The 19,070-nt window shown below is 44.0% G+C and overlaps 1 protein-coding gene across 6 annotated transcripts in view; it reads left to right on the forward strand.

Annotated features, from left to right (window-relative positions):
• The first annotated feature begins 252 nt into the window (after positions 1-252).
• The window catches only part of Ewsr1 (EWS RNA binding protein 1), a 29,231-nt gene continuing 10,413 nt past the window's right edge, over positions 253-19,070 (forward strand). For 3 of the 6 annotated variants that reach the window (XM_020157775.2, XM_020157776.2, XM_020157777.2), the window contains exons 1-8: positions 254-373; positions 5,066-5,102; positions 5,236-5,287; positions 6,706-6,829; positions 11,767-11,953; positions 14,107-14,274; positions 16,984-17,195; positions 18,416-18,596. In XM_020157775.2, the coding sequence (XP_020013364.1) occupies positions 361-373; positions 5,066-5,102; positions 5,236-5,287; positions 6,706-6,829; positions 11,767-11,953; positions 14,107-14,274; positions 16,984-17,195; positions 18,416-18,596 (974 nt within the window). In that variant the 5' untranslated portion in view covers positions 254-360. Of the gene's footprint in view, positions 374-5,065; positions 5,103-5,235; positions 5,288-6,705; positions 6,830-7,214; positions 7,233-11,766; positions 11,954-14,106; positions 14,275-16,983; positions 17,196-18,415; positions 18,601-19,070 lie in introns of those variants that run through there. The other 3 variants (XM_074060878.1, XM_074060879.1, XM_074060880.1) reach the window with 2 other exon arrangements.

Genomic DNA, 19,070 nt, shown 5'->3' on the forward strand with positions numbered 1-19,070 from the left:
CTCCAGGCTGACTCTTTAGAGACGGTCCCTAGAGCCAGCGGACGTAACCATTCTAAACAGCCAGGCCTCGTGCAAAAAATCGCTCCGGTTTGGTTCTGACACCCGCCCACCGAGCACGCCGGTCCCTTCGATGTCATTTTTATTCCGCGCTTCATGTGTGGCACTCTTTAGAAAGGATTGGGACAACGGTTTGGGGTGTGAAGAACGAGAAAGCGGTGGTTCATCCCTCATTCCCCACCCCCCGTGGCCTGACCGGATGGTAGCGCCCGAGGTTGCGGCTTTCGCGCCTGCGCAGTGCGACGCCTAGAGGGAAAGCGAGAGGGAGACGGACGTTGAGAGAACGAGGAGGAAGGAGAGAAAATGGCGTCCACGGGTGAGTGTGGTGGAACCTCGGTCACGCCGGCGATGTCCGGGACGCCCAAACTAGGGGTCACTCGTCTCTGGGGGAGGGCCGGGATGATCGAGTGGAGTTGTGGAGGGAGTTTTGGAGGTACCCGCCGCCGCGGCGGAATGAGCTCGGAGGGGTGGGGGGGGAGGGGGAAGTCGAAGCCCGCGTCTCCCTTTCCCCTCCCCCCCACCGGGCGGGCCGGTTCTGGAACCTTCCGGCGCGCGGGGGGCTCGCGGCGGCGGCGGCGGGGGCGCGCGGGGCCCGCCTTGGCCTCCATTGTGTTGCGGTCGTCGGTCCCCGCGCTCGGGGCCGCTCGCCACGTGGGCGGGGCCTGTGGCCTCGCGTGAAAGGCGGGGTGGGGGGTGGGGAGATGCCGCGGGGCCTCGAGCCCGTCACCCCGAAAGCAGAGGGGGAGCCCGGGGGGACTGCGGCTTGAGAACCCGAGGACCCGCTGCTCCAGAGATTCCCCCGTCCCGCGTTCCATGTTTAGGAGGCGGCTAAGTCCGAGGGCGATGTTTGCTCGCGGAAAGCGGGGCGGGGGGTCGGGGGGGGGAGGAAAGCAAATAAATAAACAAAAAAGGCTTCGGGGATTCGTGGGTCCGCCTGGAATCGGGAGCCTGGTCGTGTTCCAGGTCGGGTTGGCGGGGGCGTCCGGGGAGGGGGGGGGCGTTAGGTTTCCACTTGGGTCCGCCTGGCCTTATAGCTGGAATGCGCCCCCACCTTCAAAGGTTCTCCCCCCGCCCCCGATCTTCTGCCCAACTTGGGCTGCTTGGGTTTTATCGTTACGTGTGCACCTCATCTCCTTCCCTCCCCGAAAAGCTCCCAGGCCCCGTTCCAGCCAACGCCGAGGGAGATGGGTTGTATAACAAGGCTGGCCCGGATCGGGAGAGTGGAAATCCCGACCAGAGAGAGCGCTCAGGCCGCCTGGGCCCGGGAGGCAGCCCCCGGCCTGCATGGCTGCTCGCGTTAGGCTTGTTTATTGCGTGCACCCGCGGAGGCCAGGGGAAGGGCGCGGGATTGAAAGAAAGCCCGGGGATTGGGGCGGGGGGGGGGGGGAGGTGTTTGCTGCAGAACGGGGGCTGGACGCCATCCTCGCCGCCCGGATTGGGCCTCGCCTGCAGATGGTACCCTGGCCCGCGGGCACGGGTATCTGCAGCGATTCGGCCTCTGGAGACCCTAGAGGCATTGGGAGAAAGTGAGAGGGGAACAGGAAAACTCAGAATTTGGCTTTGGAAAGACTCCAGCAGCTGAAGGACAATTGAAGCAGTCTGGCCAACTGTGGTCAGTAAACAGGTAAAGGTTGGCTCTGATGCCAGGCCGCCAGAAGTGCTCCTAGAAGAGAGGACAGATACCACGGTCCCCACACCCCCGATGGGGATTGGCTTCTTCAGTCAGTGCCTGCCTGAGAAGGCCAAATGGGTACATCGACATTTTGCGTGGCTGGACATGTGTGTTTTGGGTTTTTCTGGTTTTTTTTCCTTCAACTTTGCTCAAGCCGTTTGCTGGTGACGGCTATGTGCTGTGTTCCAATTACAAGTGTGGTTGTGCTCCACGTTTCACAAGCAGGGTGTTAGGCCCTTTGTAGAGTTACAAAACTTACCTGGACCAGAGTTTTTCAGAAAAGTCTAGATCTTTTAAAAGCTTCTTGAACCCTTCTGACCTTACAGCAAAGTATTTTGGTTCCAACAAAGCTACCCCATGCTGGCTTGAATGCATTGTGTAGTCGCAGGCGCTGCTTGCATAGTGACTGCCCTAAAGTGTCTGCAGTGCTGCCTTGGGTGAGGTACTTGTTTCCCTCGTCTGTATCTCCTGTAGCATACGTCTATTAAAGTGGCCTTAAAATGCAAATTCTAGTAACCACCATTCCAAGCACGAAATACAACATTACCAGCACTCTGCAGGCTCCCTGGATCACAGCCCCTGGCCTCAGCCTGTGCTGTTTATAGTGAAGTCTTTTAACTGCACATTTGGGTATTAAAAACAAACACAACCAGTCCTTAAATAATCTGACTGGTGTTTAACTGTAGCACGTTAGAGATCATAGGATGTTTGTGTGCTGTGGTGGGTAAACATAAGTTCTTAGGAACCAAATTTGCTGCTACCTGAGCTCACCAGTGCAGGGCCAAGTGCCCTGGTTTCATACTGATCTGAAGTCCCATCAACTTGCCAATTTTTGTTCCATATCAGCTTTGCCAATTTTATGCTTTACATAACTGCTTTTGGGTAAAAAGTCTTGCAAACACTGAACTTAATCAGAATTACTGGCTGAAACATGTTAGTGATTTTACATCATTTCTCATTCAGAAACCTCAGCAAAATACTGGTGTTGAGAGGTTTCCTTGATGCATTTACTTTGTGAATGCATATGGAAAGGAGTGACTTGTGATTTTTGTCACCAAAGAATATGATTTGTAGTGTCATTGAAAATGCTTCAAAGCCAGGTGTGCTGCATATCTGTAATCTCTAATACTTGGCAGGAGAATTTCCAGTTCAAGTCCAAGTTGGGCTACATGGCAAGGCCCTGCCTCAACAATGAACAGAAAAGAAAATGCCTCTGTGTTGTATTGAACAGTTAAATGTTTTCATTATAGATGTCCTTTGAGCAGTTGATTTGATAATGATTCGGAGTTCTGAGTTGAAGAAAGTAGTCAAGTGCAGTGCAGAGATAGGAAGATTCAGCAAAGCGTGAGGGTCGGGGGGAGCCACAAGTTTTGGATTGTTGGAGTGGAGTAGAACCCCACTGTGAACAAATGAGATGTCAACTGTTGCTTTTGGATGGGGAACTGGTTTCTGATGGAAAAAAGAAAAAAAAACCCTTTGTCCCAATCTTACTGGCAGTACTGTCTTCAAACAGAATAAAATACTCATTCTTGTGACTAGGAAAGAATTTTTTAAAAAAATACGTAATTCCCTTAAAAAAAAAAACCAATTAAATGCTAGGCGCTTTTAGTTCATTCTTGTAATCCTAGCTACTTGGGAGGCTGAGATCAGGAGGATCATGGTTTGAGGCCAGCCTGGAAAACAAAGTCCCCATCTGAATGGAGAAAAGGTGCACGTGGTGGTGCATGCCTGTCATCCCAACTAGACCTGATCTCAGAAATAACCAGAGCTAAAATTTTTAATTGCTGGAGGTGTGGCTCAGGTGATAGAGTGCCTGTCTAACAAGCCTAAAGCCTTGAGTACAAATCCCAGTACCACCAAAAAAAAAAAAACAAACCCCAACCTAAGCTTAATGTAACTAATTCAATAATGCTGTGCAAACTTTTTAGCCATCTTTTTTTCTACTTGTTTTCACTATTTATTGTAGACACCCCAGTGGACCAGAATTTTTAGTCTTTTTGTTGTTCTTTTTGTAAATTTCATAAGAAAAGGAAAATTATAGGGTAGTTTTCTTGGGAAAAGGGGGAAATTACGGCCTTTTTTTTTTTTGGCAGTACTGGGGCTTGAACTCAGGGCCTACACCTTGAACCACCCCACAAGGTCTTTTTTGTGATGGGGGAACCCATAGGTCTTTTGAACTATTTGCCTGGGGCTGGCTTTGAACCTCCATCCTTCTAATCTCTGTCTCCTGAGGAGTGAGTAGCTAGGATTATAGGCTTGAACCTCTGGCACCCGGCTATGGGTTTTTTTTTTTTTTTTTTTTTAAGTTAAAATCACTTTAGGTTTTAGAAAGTAGTGTTACCTAAAACCAAATTTTTCTTTTCCTTTTTTTTTTGTTGTTTTGAACTCAAGGCCTTGTATGGAGGCGCTCTGTCACTTGAGCTACTCCACCAGCTCTGCATGTTGGGTATTTTTGAGATAGGGTCTCACTTTTGTTGCCTGAGCTGGCCTCAGACCTCAATCCTCCTAATCTCTCTGGTCTCTGACTCCCAAGTAGCTAGGATTGTAAGTATAAACCACCAGTGCCTGACTAAAACGAAAATTTTTCCCAGGCAAATTAAATGCTTTATCCTCTTTGCCAGTTTTCAGGATTCTTCTTAACTTGACACTGTGTGTGTGTTGTTAGGAATTGAACCCAGGGCCTCAAAGATGGCAGTTAAGCACGTTGGCACTCAGCTCATAAGTTGACTTCACTAGGATTTATCGTACCTAGCTTTTGAGTTACTATACAGATTCGGCTCTGTCACAGTCAGCAGACTTTAAAATACGAGGTTGTAATGATTCCACTTGTTTGCAGCCATTCCATTTCTCTGTCATTGTGCTAGGAAGTACAGTTGGTGTTACTTGCTAAAGTTACGAAGAGTAATAGAGAAAGTAGCTTTTTAGATGTAACCACTGATGTAATCAGTCTGGTGTCAACGTAATATTGTTGAATGCCTCCTTTTTATATGAAGATAAAACTTCTCTGTCAGCCTTAGGGTGATGATGCCATATTTGAGTTGTTAGCCTGTGGTTAAGGAGGGGTTATGGTCACGAGAACATGAAGAGTATCCCTGCCAAATCAGCTGGTCTTGACCTCAATTGCTCACACCGGATTCAGACTTTCTGAGTTTAACTGGCTTAGACTTAATTGATTCAGCATCATAGAGGTTTTGATTTGGACCTGTGTCCACCTGTAGGTCCCCTCTAAACAGTTTAAAGAATTCTTGGCACCTGAGTTCCTTCCCCATTTTTTTTCCCTTCATCCTGTTTTTGCTGACTGTACACTTTTTTTGTTTGTTTGTTTCTTTTATGTAGATTACAGTACCTACAGCCAAGCTGCAGCCCAGCAGGGGTAAGTCAGTCTTTTGTGACAGTATTTTGTCTGTGATTAATGTTTCTAGAGTGTGGAGCCTCCTGTCCTTACAGAATGTATAATAAAGGAATTGGTGTTCTGTATTCAGTTCTTGCATTTAACTCTTTTACAGCTACAGTGCTTACACCGCCCAGCCAACTCAAGGATATGCACAGACTACCCAGGTAATCCTGAAGACAGTTATATGCAGCTGCATTTTCCAAGTAAAATGTCTAGATTAGCCATCTAAACAAGAGGTGGCACAGATCTTTTTCAGAAGTTGGTATGAGTAACATGAAGTAGTAAATGTAGCATTTTGTGGGTAATCACTAAAAACCCGGGAGTTTTAAACTTTCCCGATGGAGTGCAGTGAGCTCCATTTTGCCATGATAAATAACCCTGCTCCAAAGGTGGGAATTGGTCTTCTGTAGCGTTGTAGGCTCTGTCATAGGTGCCCTGTACCATCCTTGGTCATTTTATGTATTATGTTGAAATTTAATTAACTTAATCATCATGACAGTTGTACAAAGAAGGATGATACAACCTTTTTGCACAAGAGAAACTTACAGTGTGTAGATATTACATAACTTGCCGGTGATTGCAAGTAAGTAGTGGAGTGAGTTCTAAAAACACGACTGCCTAGCTGAGACGCTCCTGAGCCCTTTTTTGATATAGGGTCTCACTACTTAGCCCAGACTGACCTTGAGATCCTAGTGTCTTGGCCCTCCTGGGTGCTGGGATTACAGGCATGTATCACCATGCCTAGCTCTGAACTCTTTACAGTACATGAGTCTGTTCAAAAACCTAAGCCAGGGGCTAGGTTCAGCAGTAGAGTACTTAGATAGCATGCATGAGTCCTCAGGTTCAAACCCCAGCACTGCAAAAATACAAGTGTAGGCCAGGGGCTGAGAGTGAATGTAACTCAGTGGTAGCATATGTAATCCCCCCCACACCCCCCCCCCCAAAAAAAAGCTTATACTAACAGATGAGCTTCTGAAATGATCCATGCCAAAAGTGTATACTAGTAAGTGCTGTAGGAACATTCTAGGATAGGCAGGATGTAGTGCTTCTGGCACATGTTACGTAACTGGTCGTCCGAACAGACCTGCAACCTGAGCGTGCTAACACCTGAAAGGGAGCTCATTCCTTGCCTAACTTTAATACCGTTCTCCCAGTTCAAAGACACTCTTAATGTGCAGACCATAGACAACATGCAGCGTTCTGATTCATTTTCTTTGAGATAGTGCATTGAGTTTTAATCTTTGTGTCATGCTAAAAGTCCAGTTTACAAAATTGTCTGGTAGATGTTAGCCAAGTCTTCATTTTCCTTCTCTTTGTCTGTCTTCCTAATACTTGCTTCCAGTTACTAGCACTGCTAGTCTTAAGTGGTGACAATTAAACACCTGTGCCTTTACTGCTCTTCCCTTGAGACTGTTTTGTTAACCTATTGGACAGTTAACTAATTATCCCAGGAACTTTTTTGTTCTTAACTTTACCAAAACAGGAGTAAATTAGATAAAGGGTAACAAGCATTTGTAGTCCGTTTTATTGCTAAAACACAAGGTTCACACGTGGCATTCTTACCTATGTTCCCTTGGAGCAGGCATATGGGCAACAAAGCTATGGAACCTACGGACAGCCTACTGATGTCAGCTACACCCAGGCTCAGACCACTGCCACTTACGGGCAGACGGCATATGCAACATCTTATGGACAGCCTCCCACTGGTAAGGCCGACCTTGGACAGGTTTTTGGGTCCTAATGGCTAGGGCATTTTCTGAGAGGCTTGGTGCTTGTGCTTTTAAGTGTATATTCTGGTCCATACTTTGCATCTGGGGATTTATTGGAGGAGGTTGGGTCCCCCTTTCCCTTAAATTCTTTGAGGGCTATCCAGTAGAGCGTGGGTGGGATAGATTCCGAGAGAAAGAGGAGTTAATTTTTATACACCGTACTGAATAATCTCACAACGCAGTGGATGCTATGTAAAGAAATGTGCGAGTGCTAAGACTGAGAATGCCCCTCCTTAAACTGAGCTGCTTAAAAATCAGGCTGGCTTCCACGCTGCTTCATCTGATAGTATACCCTCTACTTTTTCTTTTGTGCTTTCCACAGTAGAAGGGACCAGTACAGGTTTGACTATCCTGCTCATTCTTGCATGGGAAATGCTTTCCATCTTGTCTAACCCTGTAATGTTAACCCCTAGGTGTTCTCATTTGTTTAACTCCCAGACTTACAACATCACACACAAGGTGCTAATGAAAAAACTGCTTCAGGTGCCATTCACAGGTCCATGTCCTTTTCTTTATATGATTTTGGGAAAGTTGTTATTATTTAACATTACTTTGTGTCAAACCTTAGTAATAGTTATTCACCTTCCCAGCAGTATTTCAGATGATCACTCCCCAGCTGATTTCCTCTATTCCCTGAAGGCTGGATTGCATGATTAGATTTATTTAGAGAAACAGACCGCCACCCTGCATGTGTCATGTTTGTCTCTTGGTTGGTTTTCAGTCCAGATACATTTTATTTTGTTTTAAAGTGTTATAAATTACTTTAATCCATAGTGAGTCTTAAATATATATATATATATACATTTATAAGCATTTCAGAATGCTTAAAAAACTATTCTAAGAAGTAGAATAAATTGTATGCTAATACTGAAGTGAAGTAGAGTTTGTGAAAAGTCTGTGGTGGTTTTCTGTTCAGTGTTGTGTAATGTTTCAGGCTCCCGACCTTCCCACCATCTTTATTTCAAGAAGGTTTTAATGTAAGAAAGTGTTACAAGATGTAAATACTCTACTTTCCAACTATCTCCAGTTCTTTAAATTATGTGTAGTCCAGAAGAAAGTAAAAACCTGTTTATCTTTTGAGTACTAGTATCATGAATTTGGAGTATTTTAAATTTTATAGTGCAACTGTAGGAAGAGGCGAAAACTATGCAGAATTGTGAAATTGTAAGATGAACTTTATATTTAAAGCTGTTACATTTTTTTAGAACAAGCATGATTTGAAAAAAAAAAAATTCAGTTAGATCTAGCTTGGAAATCCCTAAGCCATGTTATATGGACAAGATGAAGTCATTTTCATTTATAAGCAAAGTGGTTGTTCAGTTCTTGAAAGCCATGTTTTCTTATCATTGATTAGAAGAGTCCCATCATGATCATGGGTCCAAAAAGTATAGGACATGCTAGTGCAGGCACCAGTATCATTGATGAACCAAAGTCTGCATTTTGCAGTAATACGGAGTGTTCCTATCAGGTGCTCATTGTACCTCACTTCATCCTGCCACCAGCTTTATGACATAGGAACCAACATAAACCTGGTGAGCAAGCTTTCTGAACAGAGCCAAAAGGAAGTAAGTGGGTTTAGACACATTGTCTGCTTTTTATTTTCCAGTACTCCCTGCTGGCTTTACACAAAGGTTATCAGAACGGGGGCTGCAAGAGTGGTAGAGCGCCTGCGCAGCAAATGTGAGGCCTTGAGTTCAAACCCCAGTGCTGCCAAAAAAAAAGAGGAAGTTATGAGAGGGAATGTGTTGAAATATGCTGTTTTCTTGTAGGATTCTAAGCCTCAGAAGAAAAGGACTATATACATCTTATTTACTTAATCGAAGTAGAACCCTTAAAACCTTAATTTTTACTGTTCATCTTGAACAAAAATTTTGGTTGGTTCATGTGATGTTTCTTACTGCCTTTCCCTTCAGGTTTTCATGCCATAGTAGATACGTTGTCTCCTGTTGTCATCATTACATCATTTTGCCTTGTTGGTTTTTGCTCATTTTGCTTGGCTGCTTGTGTGGGCATTACAGATTAATTTAAAGATTATTTATTAACCCAGTATTGTATTTTAATCTTTAGCGGTACAGACTCTGTGACTGCAGTTTTACAACATAAGTTGTTGCCCTGATGAGTTTTTTTTGTTAGCGTCTCTTATGAATCTTAAGATAACGTGCTGTAATTTAGGGGTGGAGATCTGTTAAGAGTAATAAGGTAGATGGAATTAGATTCTAGTTAATTTAAAATAATACTTTTTATGGTTAATCTTAAACCTTAACTTTCTATGGTTAATCTAAACCACAGGGTTTTGTGGGTGTAGCATGCTTGCTTAGTGTGCCTTCTCCAGCAGTGCAAAAAAGAAAGATGAGAGAGACAGAAAAAAAAAAAAGGGAAAGAAAGAATGAAATGAATCACGGTTCAAGGCCACTGTTGGCAAAAAGTTAGTGAGACTTCATCTCAGCCAATAAAGAGCTGATGTGGCATGAACCCATCACCCCAGCTGTGCAGGAAGCACAGGCCGGCCCAGGCATGAACTTCAGACCCCATTTGAAAAATACCTAAAGTAAAAAGGGTTGGGAGCGTAGCTCAAGGGATACAGTACCTGCCTAGCAAGTGTAAGGCTCTGAGTTTAAACCCCAGTACCACACACACAAAAAAAGAAAATCAGCTAGGCACCAGTGGCTAACGCCTGTAATCCTAGCTACTCAGGAGGCAGAGATCAAGAGGAACACCAGTGGAATCCAAGCCCAGGGAAATAGTTTTTTGAGACCCTATCTCAAAAAGAAAAAAAAACCTTCACAGAAAGGGCTGGTGGAGTGGCACAAGGTGTACAGTACTGAAAAAAGAAAAACCATTGCTTTAAGACTCTTTTTCGTGAAATATGCCATTCATGTGTCCACCCAGCTTAGACAAGGAAACTACCGTTTTTGTATATGGTTAACTTGAGAATTTCCTTTTGGATGCTTGGGGTGAAGAGGGTACTGTCTGTAAAAGGTGACACTTTAGATTATGCAAAAAGAAATTGAAGAGCCTGGGCTATGGCCCGTGCCTGTAAATACCGCTCTTAGAGGCTAGAGCAGAAGAGGAAAAGTTCAGCTTGCACAACTTAGTAAGGCTCTCCATCAAAAAAAAAAATAGTTGATTCTTCTTTTGCCTACTACATTTGTGTTTGGTTAGGACATTTTATTCTAATTAAAGCTTAAGGCACTAAATGTAAAATAAAAATAAGTAATCTTAACTCAGACTTTGCTTTAAATACTGAAACTCCTTTTTGGTTTTTTGAGATAGGTTTTGTGTAACCCAGGCTGGCTTGGAACTCAAGATCCTTCCACTTCAGCCTTTTCAGTGCTGGGATTGCAGATATTTGCCCCTGCCCAGCCATCAGTCTATCGCCCTCTTCTCTCCCCTTCCCCCATCCTTTCTGGTGCTTGGATGTGAACTCAGAATCCTGTTGGAACTCTTTTTTTTTTTTTTTTTTACTTTAGTGAGAGTTTGATATTTCTTTAGATATGAATCCTGACATCTGGCCACACTTTTTATTGCATGGCTTACTGTTACTAAAGAGGTTATGGCATCTCTCTTCATGAAAAAACTCAGGCTGTAAACTTCGAGGTTGTGTTCATGCTCTTAAGCCTGAGATCCATACAAAAGGCTTGGATCCTGCCTGGTCTGGTAGAGGGAGGAGCTTGAAAGTGAGTCCATCCTGGTCTGCAGCACACCTGTGGGAGCAGATCTTTGGTGACACCTGGATAGGGAAATAATGAAGGAGAGGAGGGACTCTAGTGTCTGTCTCTAAAGTTGCTATGCTGAAAAAAGGCAGGCCCTTTTGCTTGTGGGTGAGAGGAATGGGTAGCTTGATGATCAGCTCAGAGTCTGAGTTATTACTGTGGGGAAAGCCTTGCCACTTCAAGGTGTGTTTGGGAAAGTACTGAGTTTAGTTTAAAATAAGTTATCAAAAAAGGTAACCTGCTAAGCAAATACAATTTGTAATACATCTTTATCATTGATATGCCATTTTTAACCTTAGCTCTGATAGATAATAAGCACTTTTTAAGTGCTTGTTACTTGAAACAAAATTAGCAGTCTTTACACTGTTCAATCAGATGTTAACATCTCCCGCTGAAAATTAAACATGTGTTTAGAATCTCCAGCTTCCTTAAATTAAACGAGCACTCCTGTGGCACATTGCTTAGGTCTGAAAGTAATTACATGTGGAGCCAGGCAAATGCAAGTCTGTAATCCCAGCACTCTGGAACCTCAACCTTCCAGATGAGACGAGAGGATGGAGAATTTGAGACCATCTTAGGCTACATATTAAGACCCTTCAAAAAGAAAGAAAGTAATGTGGTGCTACCAAATTGCAGGTTTTACTTCTTAAACTAGTTCCTAGGTTGTTATTTTGTAGCTATTTTCAAATACTGTGCCATTTGCCTTTTATCTCTCTTTTTCTCCCTTTCTGGAATATTTTATTTACTGCTTGAATTTTTTTTTCCCCCTTTTCCTCCTTTGAGGGTGTTAATTGAGATTATTTGTTGAGGTGTCCTGTTAGCAGAATGAGTACAGAGTCAACCTTGTCGCCTACTAAAGTGTTCAAGAGGAGGCAGAAGGAAGTCTGTTTGCCACAGACTCTTTGTCACACAAAGAGTGTTTGTACACTCTTTCTTCTCTTTTCATTTTAAAGCAAATGAAATAGTACTTTACTAAAAACAGTACTTTCAGGACACTTAGGCTTTAAATACTGGTTTGTTGCTACTCTTGTTGAAGGGGAAATAGTTAAAGAGATTAAACTTCTTGGTGGTTTAGAGTGGGTGTTTACACATTGTGTGTTAGTGAGCATCTAGGCAGATTGTGAGGAACCAGAAATGTGACCCAGCTCTCCTTTGTCCTAGGTTATTCTACTCCAACTGCCCCCCAGGCATATAGCCAGCCTGTCCAGGGGTATGGCACCGGTGCATATGACACCACCACGGCCACCGTCACCACCACCCAGGCCTCCTATGCAGCTCAGTCTGCTTATGGCACTCAACCTGCTTATCCAGCCTATGGGCAGCAGCCAGCAGCCTCTGCACCTGCAAGGTAAGGCCACACTCACCTGTTCCTACCTGATGTGTCAGCTTTGGGTTTGAGAGAAAGAGCAACACTGTAGGGGCTTAGTTCCCATTTAATGATTGCTCTCAAGTGTTTAGTGTTGCTTGTTTTTAGTCATTGCAGTAACCAGTGTGCTGGAATACACTGCAGAGATATTCTTCATTTAGCTGTAGAATGGTGCCATCCAAGCCAAAAATGATGAATGTCACTCAAGATTGTCTGATTTTAGAACCAACTTGCTTTGGGTAGGAGGAGCTTATTGTTTTTACTTTTCTAAACCCAGAAGAAAACTGAGTGTTTTTCTGACAGTTGAACTGCTCATGGAATTACACTGTCGATATTTTTATTTTTGGTGTTACGAATGGGTGACAGCTTTCCCTTGGGAAAATCATGGTAGTTGACAGGACAGGAGGGAGGGTGGCATCATGTGAGTCCATATTCAGTCCTGCGACTCAGTTGTCCAGAAGGGATGCATCCATATTTGGGCAGTCAAGCTAGAGCGGTGGCATGATTTTCTCTACATGATGTAGAGGCTCGATAAGCTAAGTATCATAAGCAAGTATAAATTCTTAACAGGGACCCAGCTGTGAAGTGAATGTGTTTAGTCCAACAAAGCTCACCCCCTGACTGGTTAGCAACTGGACAGTATGTATTATTACTAACAGAAGATTTCAGGTCTTCACTATAGACAATTCAGTTAGGTAGGTGACTTTTGCACACAGTCTTGAAGGAATACTAAATTCTGATTTGAATGAAGACTTTATAGGGAATAAATAAACAAGAGATCAACTTGTAACCTAGTCTTTTTATCTGCTGTAGAGGTAAGAAATTAGCTTGGCAAACAATCCTGAAATTACTTCTGAAATGCACAGTGAGTAATCAGAGCCACTTAGCAGCTGACACTTGCTGGACAGCCTGTGCGGTAGTTACATTAAGCTAGCAGATTACTTAAGGGTCCCATTTCAGTTGACTTCTGCATTTCAGAGTGTTAGCAAATGTGTGAGATCCTGAGTGAATTTCTCCTGCAGCAATATATCCAAGCCGTAGCTGGAGGGTTTTAGATACGAATTGGTTTTTGATAAGTCATCCTTTTTGGTTCCTTTTTTCTTAGTTTCAGTGCTTTAAAGCAGCTATCGGTGTCTTGATAAATGACAGCTATTCCCTGTTCCAGTGGAAAGGGGGCTTGTGAGCCATTTCAGTTCAGTGGAGAAGCGAGTACTTCCACACCCTTTCTGGTCTGCTGCTGATTCTAGGGGCTTTGTTTAAAGTAGCTTCAGCTCACTCTGCACAGCTGTGGTATAAACTGTTGGCACTGAGAAGTAGTTGATTCCGCTCAGTTAATTGGGGGATGGGTATTTCCCAGTTCATTTGGAAGTGGTGTACCCACCTTGCTGCCTCCTCTGGTCCATTGTGCTGATTTTTGTTTTATTTTGGTTTTGCTCTTTTTTTTATTAGCGTACATTAATAGTACGGGGGATAACATTGTGATAATTCCATAGGTGCATGTGGTATACTGTGAACAAGTTCATTCTCCTCTTACTGTATTCCCTTAACTCCTCCCCTCTGCCCTCTTTCAAGCAGTGTTTGGTGGGTTTCATTTGTGTGTGTGTGTGTGTGTGTGTGTGTGTGTGTGTGTGTGTGTGTGTGTGTGTGTGTGTGTATCTATATGTGTATATAACATACTTCAACCCTCACTTCCCAGTTTCCTCTTAAGGGGCCTCATAGACTAATTTTACAGGCGCCCAAGTTAGGAAATGTAATAAATTAGAAGCAGTATTACAGATAGTCCAATATTATTGCATTGTATTATTTAATTTTCTTGTTTGTTTTAAACAGTTCACTTTGAGAAAAAGTGTTCTCTTCCTTAATAAGCCAACCCCCGCCGTGACTTAAATTAACACACAGTATTGAAACTCCCTTTCATAGCCACTCAGGTGGAATGAATGGAGCACAGTGAGCTCTCTGCTGTGGGTGTGATAGATTTAGAGTTAGACCAACACTGGGTTTGGTATAATTTATGATTTTTATGTGTTTCCAAGCTCAGTCCTGACATTACAAATTGCTGATAGATGTATAGGGTTCTTACCTAGCGGTTTTGTTGATGAGAAACAAGAGTTTCACTATTTTATTTCTCCTTTTAGACCTCAAGATGGTAACAAGCCTGCTGAAACTAGTCAACCTCAATCTAGCACAGGGGGCTATAACCAGCCCAGCCTAGGATATGGACAGAGTAACTACAGTTATCCCCAGGTTCCTGGGAGCTACCCCATGCAACCAGTCACCGCACCTCCATCCTATCCTCCTACCAGGTCAGTGTCCTCTTTCTGTGGCCAGTGAGCTAGTAGAATAACAGGACAGCTTCATCTTCAGGTTGTCACCACTTGCATTGGCTGCCCAAGGTAAGGTTTGGTTTTTTTGACTCTCCCAGTAATGACTCCGCCCACAAGTAGTTACATTCCACAAACTCCTTGTCATTCTAGGTTCTTCCCTTTAGTTTGCTCTTTTAGTTAACTCAGAAGGGTAAGAAAGTATGTGAAAGCGTTTAACTGAACCATAGAAACCATCTCCATTGTAGTCATCATAAAAAAGGGGCCTCGCCATAATCATTTTTTCATTCGTCTTAACACATCACTGTCCATTAATGCAGCAGTCTTTTGTTGGGACTAGGCCTTTCCTTGTGATTCGTTCTTTGGGGCGGGGAGGGGGAGGAGGGCATTACTAGGGCCTGAACTCAGGGCAGGTGCTCTACCACGTGAGCCGTTCCACCAGCTTCTTTTTTTTTTTTTTTTTCTTTTTGCTGCCGTTTGTTTTATTGTTTTGAGAGGTCAAATCATTTTATTGAGGATGGGCCATGGAAAGGGGTTGAAAGAAGCAGTGAAGAGAACAGTGGAGTCTGACGCCCTGGGAAGGGCGGGGTCTTCCTGGCCTTCCATACCGAAAGTGCATTTTACGTTAAACTCACCAACAGCTTCCAGGGGTTTTTTTGGTTTTTTCAGTACTGGAGTTTGAACTCGGGGCCTTGAGGTTGCTAGGCAGGTGCTCTACCACTTGAGTCATGCCCCTCAACGCCCAGTTTTTGTTTTTTTTAAAGGAGAGGAAGAACTGAATTGCAAATTTTCTCGCTTCTGTCAAATTTGAAGTTTTGCACATATTGACTCAATTGTGTTTTAAGGGTTTAATAGTTCTGCTAAACTAGTAGTTCCCTTATTTTTGCACTTGTTTCATTGTTTCACACGTTAAAATGTAGCAGAACTGAACAGGTTTAACGACTGTACAGTCGAGTGGGTAGGTGGACAGAGTTTAGAGCTGTTCTTTATGGAGCAGGTGCATTCCCATTCCTGTTGTGCTGAGTTGTTAATCTGGTGAGTTAAATAGGTGCACATTAGAGAGACTGTTGAATTCGGCTCTGGAGAAGGATGTGGTGTGATAGGTACTTAATATCACTTTTAAGATAGATTGTCCTTTTTGTTTCTCATTGTCACAGTTCATCAAGGGTTTAAGCCAGGCATCAGTGGCTCATGACTGCAATCCTAGCTACTTGGGAGGCTGAGATTGGGAGGATTATGGTTCGAGGCCAGCTTGAACAAATAATTCGTGAGACCCCCATCTTCAAAATAGCTAGAGCAAAATAGACTGGAGGTCTGGTTCAAGCAATAGAGTGCCTGCTTTGCAAGCTTGAAGCAAGTGTGAAGACTTGAGTTCAAACTCCAATTCCTTAACAAAAAACCAGAATTTAATCCAGGCATAGTGGGCATTCCTGTAGTCTCAGCTTCTTGGGAGGCTGAGGCAGGAGGATCACTTGAGGTCACAAGTGTGAGATGAACCTGAGCAACATAGCAAGATCCTGATTGGTGGGAGATTGGTTAAATTTCCCTGCCATGTAGTTGTCACTTAGAGCAAATACTCACCTTGCATAACATGCCTTCATCCTAATGATTCTTTACTTGTCTTTATTACTGCCCATGTTTCAGAGATGATCAGGCATGTCTGAAAGGTTGATGTTAGAGCAAAGCAGTTTTGGATAGTTAAGAAAAAATACCATTTTTGTGTGGTGCCCCTCTTTACACAAACCAGTGTCTCTCCTCTCCACCAGCAAGCACCCTTGTTCCTTCAGAAAGTTATTGCTATTACTCAAGGATTACTGGAGGCAGTCTTGGAACCAAATGCTTCTCCTTACTCTTCCTTCCACTTCTCGGTGCCTTTTCCACTGAGTTAGCCTCCCGTGAATGCACAGTACGTACTCTGCTCTTAATACACAGCCTCTGAACTCCCAGATTTGCCTGGGATATAGTTGAAAATAACCATTGTTTTGGTTGGTAGATTGGTTGATTGTTTTTTGGTGGTACTGTGGTTTGAACTCGGGGACTCGTGCTTGCTAGGCAGGCTCTCTACCGCTTGAGCAACTCTACCAGCCCTTTTTTGTGAAGTGTTTTTCCAAGATAGGGTCTTGTGAATTCTTTGCCTGGGCTGGCCTTGAACCCCAATCCTCCTGATGTTTGTCCTGAGTAGCTAGAATTACAGGCATGAGCCACTGTTACCAGGATTAACCATTATTACAAATAGGGGTGAAGGAACTAAGGAAATTTACAAGTTAACAGATAGGTTGTTAAAATTTTCTTCTCTTTCCCATTTAAAACTTTTCTAAATAAAAAATATTTCCTCATTTAAACTCAGACTATTGAACATGTAGAAAAGTAACTGTTTTGCCAGGTGTGGTGGCATATGCCTGTAATCGAGAGATTTAGCTGGCTGAGCACCTGACTGTCAAGTGTGAGACCCTGAGTTCAAACCCCAGTACTGCCCCCCACCAAAAAAAAAAAAAACCAAAACAAGCAGCTGTTAACTGAGATTAAGAGCTGGTGTACATAGCAAGACCCTATCTCAAAAAAAAAAAGGCGGGGGGGATGGGGAGGGGATAGGTGTATTTTTCAAGGCTGTCTGACCAGTGATGTCCAGGGCTTTGGGAAGTAATAAGCTTGTTCTCTTTCCTAAAAGTGTTTTTCATTTTTCTCTTTCAGCTATTCCTCTACACAGCCGACTAGCTATGACCAGAGCAGTTATTCTCAGCAGAACACCTATGGGCAGCCAAGCAGCTACGGACAGCAGAGTAGCTATGGCCAGCAAAGCAGCTACGGGCAGCAGCCCCCCACTAGTTACCCCCCCCAGACTGGATCCTACAGCCAGGCTCCAAGTCAATATAGCCAGCAGAGCAGCAGCTACGGGCAGCAGAGTGAGTTGCTAAGGCAGAGGACCCATTAAGAGGGATTGTGTTGCAGTTACTGACAGGGGGCTGTGCTTTGCCAGTGTTTACTTTTGGAATCCAGGATGCGTCTTTAGAGCCTAGCATTCTGGCTAACATGATAGCCTAGGGTTCCAGTAAAGATGCCAGCATTTCCCCCCATTTTTTCTCTTTTGTGCAATTTTATTGTTGCTAATCTGCCTTATGAAACAAAAAGAAAAAATACTGTAGCAGACTGAAAACAAATGCTTTAGATTGCCAGCCTTGCTTTCTTTGGGCAAGTTATATGCAGTGAGCAAAACCAGCCTGCTTACTTTTTTTTTTTGTGGGGATTGGGGGAAGCCAGCATTCTTTTTTTTTCCGGTACTGAGATTTGAACTTGGGGCCTCATGCTTGCTAGGCAGGTGCTCAACTGCTTGAGCCACTGGATGCCAGTGTTCTTAATGGCCTGCCCACCCCAAGTCATTAAGGGATTGGGCAGGCAGCTGTTGAAGGCTATTGTGATTTTAATACTCGAGTAAAAGCTCCACGCTTTGTAAGCAAAGGAGAGATTTCCCTCCTTACAGAATGCAGGAGGAGTTCTGGGGAGGTTTTGGTGCTGGGATGGAACCCAAGGCCTTGCATGTGCTTAAGCATGCACTCTACCACTGAGCTCCCCTCCCTTATTTGTAGTTCTTGTGGGTGGAAGAGTAACTAAAAATCCAGAAGTGCTTAAGCTCTGCCCCTGGGTATGTCTTGTGATGACTGTGACACGAGGGCTGCTTGACAGAGCTCAGCCCTCGCAGTGCATTGAGGCCCTAAGAAAATGGGCTCTGCTTCTACTTCTGGAGAGTAGCTTATAGAAGCTGTGTTGGAAGACAAAACCCTGAAACTGTGTGTTGGCCAGAGGGCTGCTTTTTTATTCTAGGGTAACTGTAGGTTATTTCAGCCTTGGTTAAACTGGTAGTTTTGTTGAACTTGTCAGGCCTACTCCTGGGCGTGGTACTTCATGCCTGTAATTCCAGCACTTGGGAGACAGAGGCTGGGGGATTTCGAGTTCCAGGCCAGCCTGGGCTACATACTGAGACACTGTCTCAAACAAAAAAATGCTTTCACTGTGTTGTGAAGAAGATAGTGCCTTGCAGTTAAGGGTTCTGTGATTCCAGGAGAAAGTGCATTCGGCAGTGGTGTAAATGCTGGTGTGTGGCTTACAGATGTGACTCTTTCCTCAGGTTCATTCCGACAGGACCACCCCGGTAGCATGGGTGTTTATGGGCAGGAGTCTGGAGGATTTTCCGGACCAGGAGAGAACCGGAGCATGAGTGGCCCTGATAACCGGGGCAGGGGAAGAGGGGGATTTGATCGAGGAGGCATGAGCAGAGGTGGGCGGGGAGGAGGACGCGGTGGAATGGGGTAAGAGCAAACCTTTTCTCCTTTTACCTAATTTTGTTTCATCCATAGGATTTTCAGTGGAAAGAAGGGACTGAAAGACATAAGAAATTTATTCTACATTTCCATGAACAATCTGTTGAGCCCAAGCCATCTTAAAACATGGAAATGTCATCTTTGTGGCATATATTAAGTGGCAGTTTGCTTTTTTTCCTTGCCAGTATACTTTGTTGGGTTGGGGAGAACAAAAAATGCTTTTGAAACTTGAGCTTTCAGTTCCCTTCGTGGCTTTCAGAGGTGGAAAGCCTCTGTGGGTAATAGATTTGGGATGGAACACACACAACCCTTCTAACAACCCTAAGTTTGTAACTAATGCTCTGAATGGTTGTCTTGAAATACTGTATATACTGCAGAAAAGGAATGCAGCTGTTTTCCAGTGTTTTCCCCAACTTCTGTTTGTACTCAGAATTGTTGAGCATAATGAGAGATTTTGGTCCT

The sequence above is a fragment of the Castor canadensis genome, chromosome 18 (assembly GCF_047511655.1).
Source record: "Castor canadensis chromosome 18, mCasCan1.hap1v2, whole genome shotgun sequence".
NCBI lineage: Eukaryota > Metazoa > Chordata > Mammalia > Rodentia > Castoridae > Castor > Castor canadensis.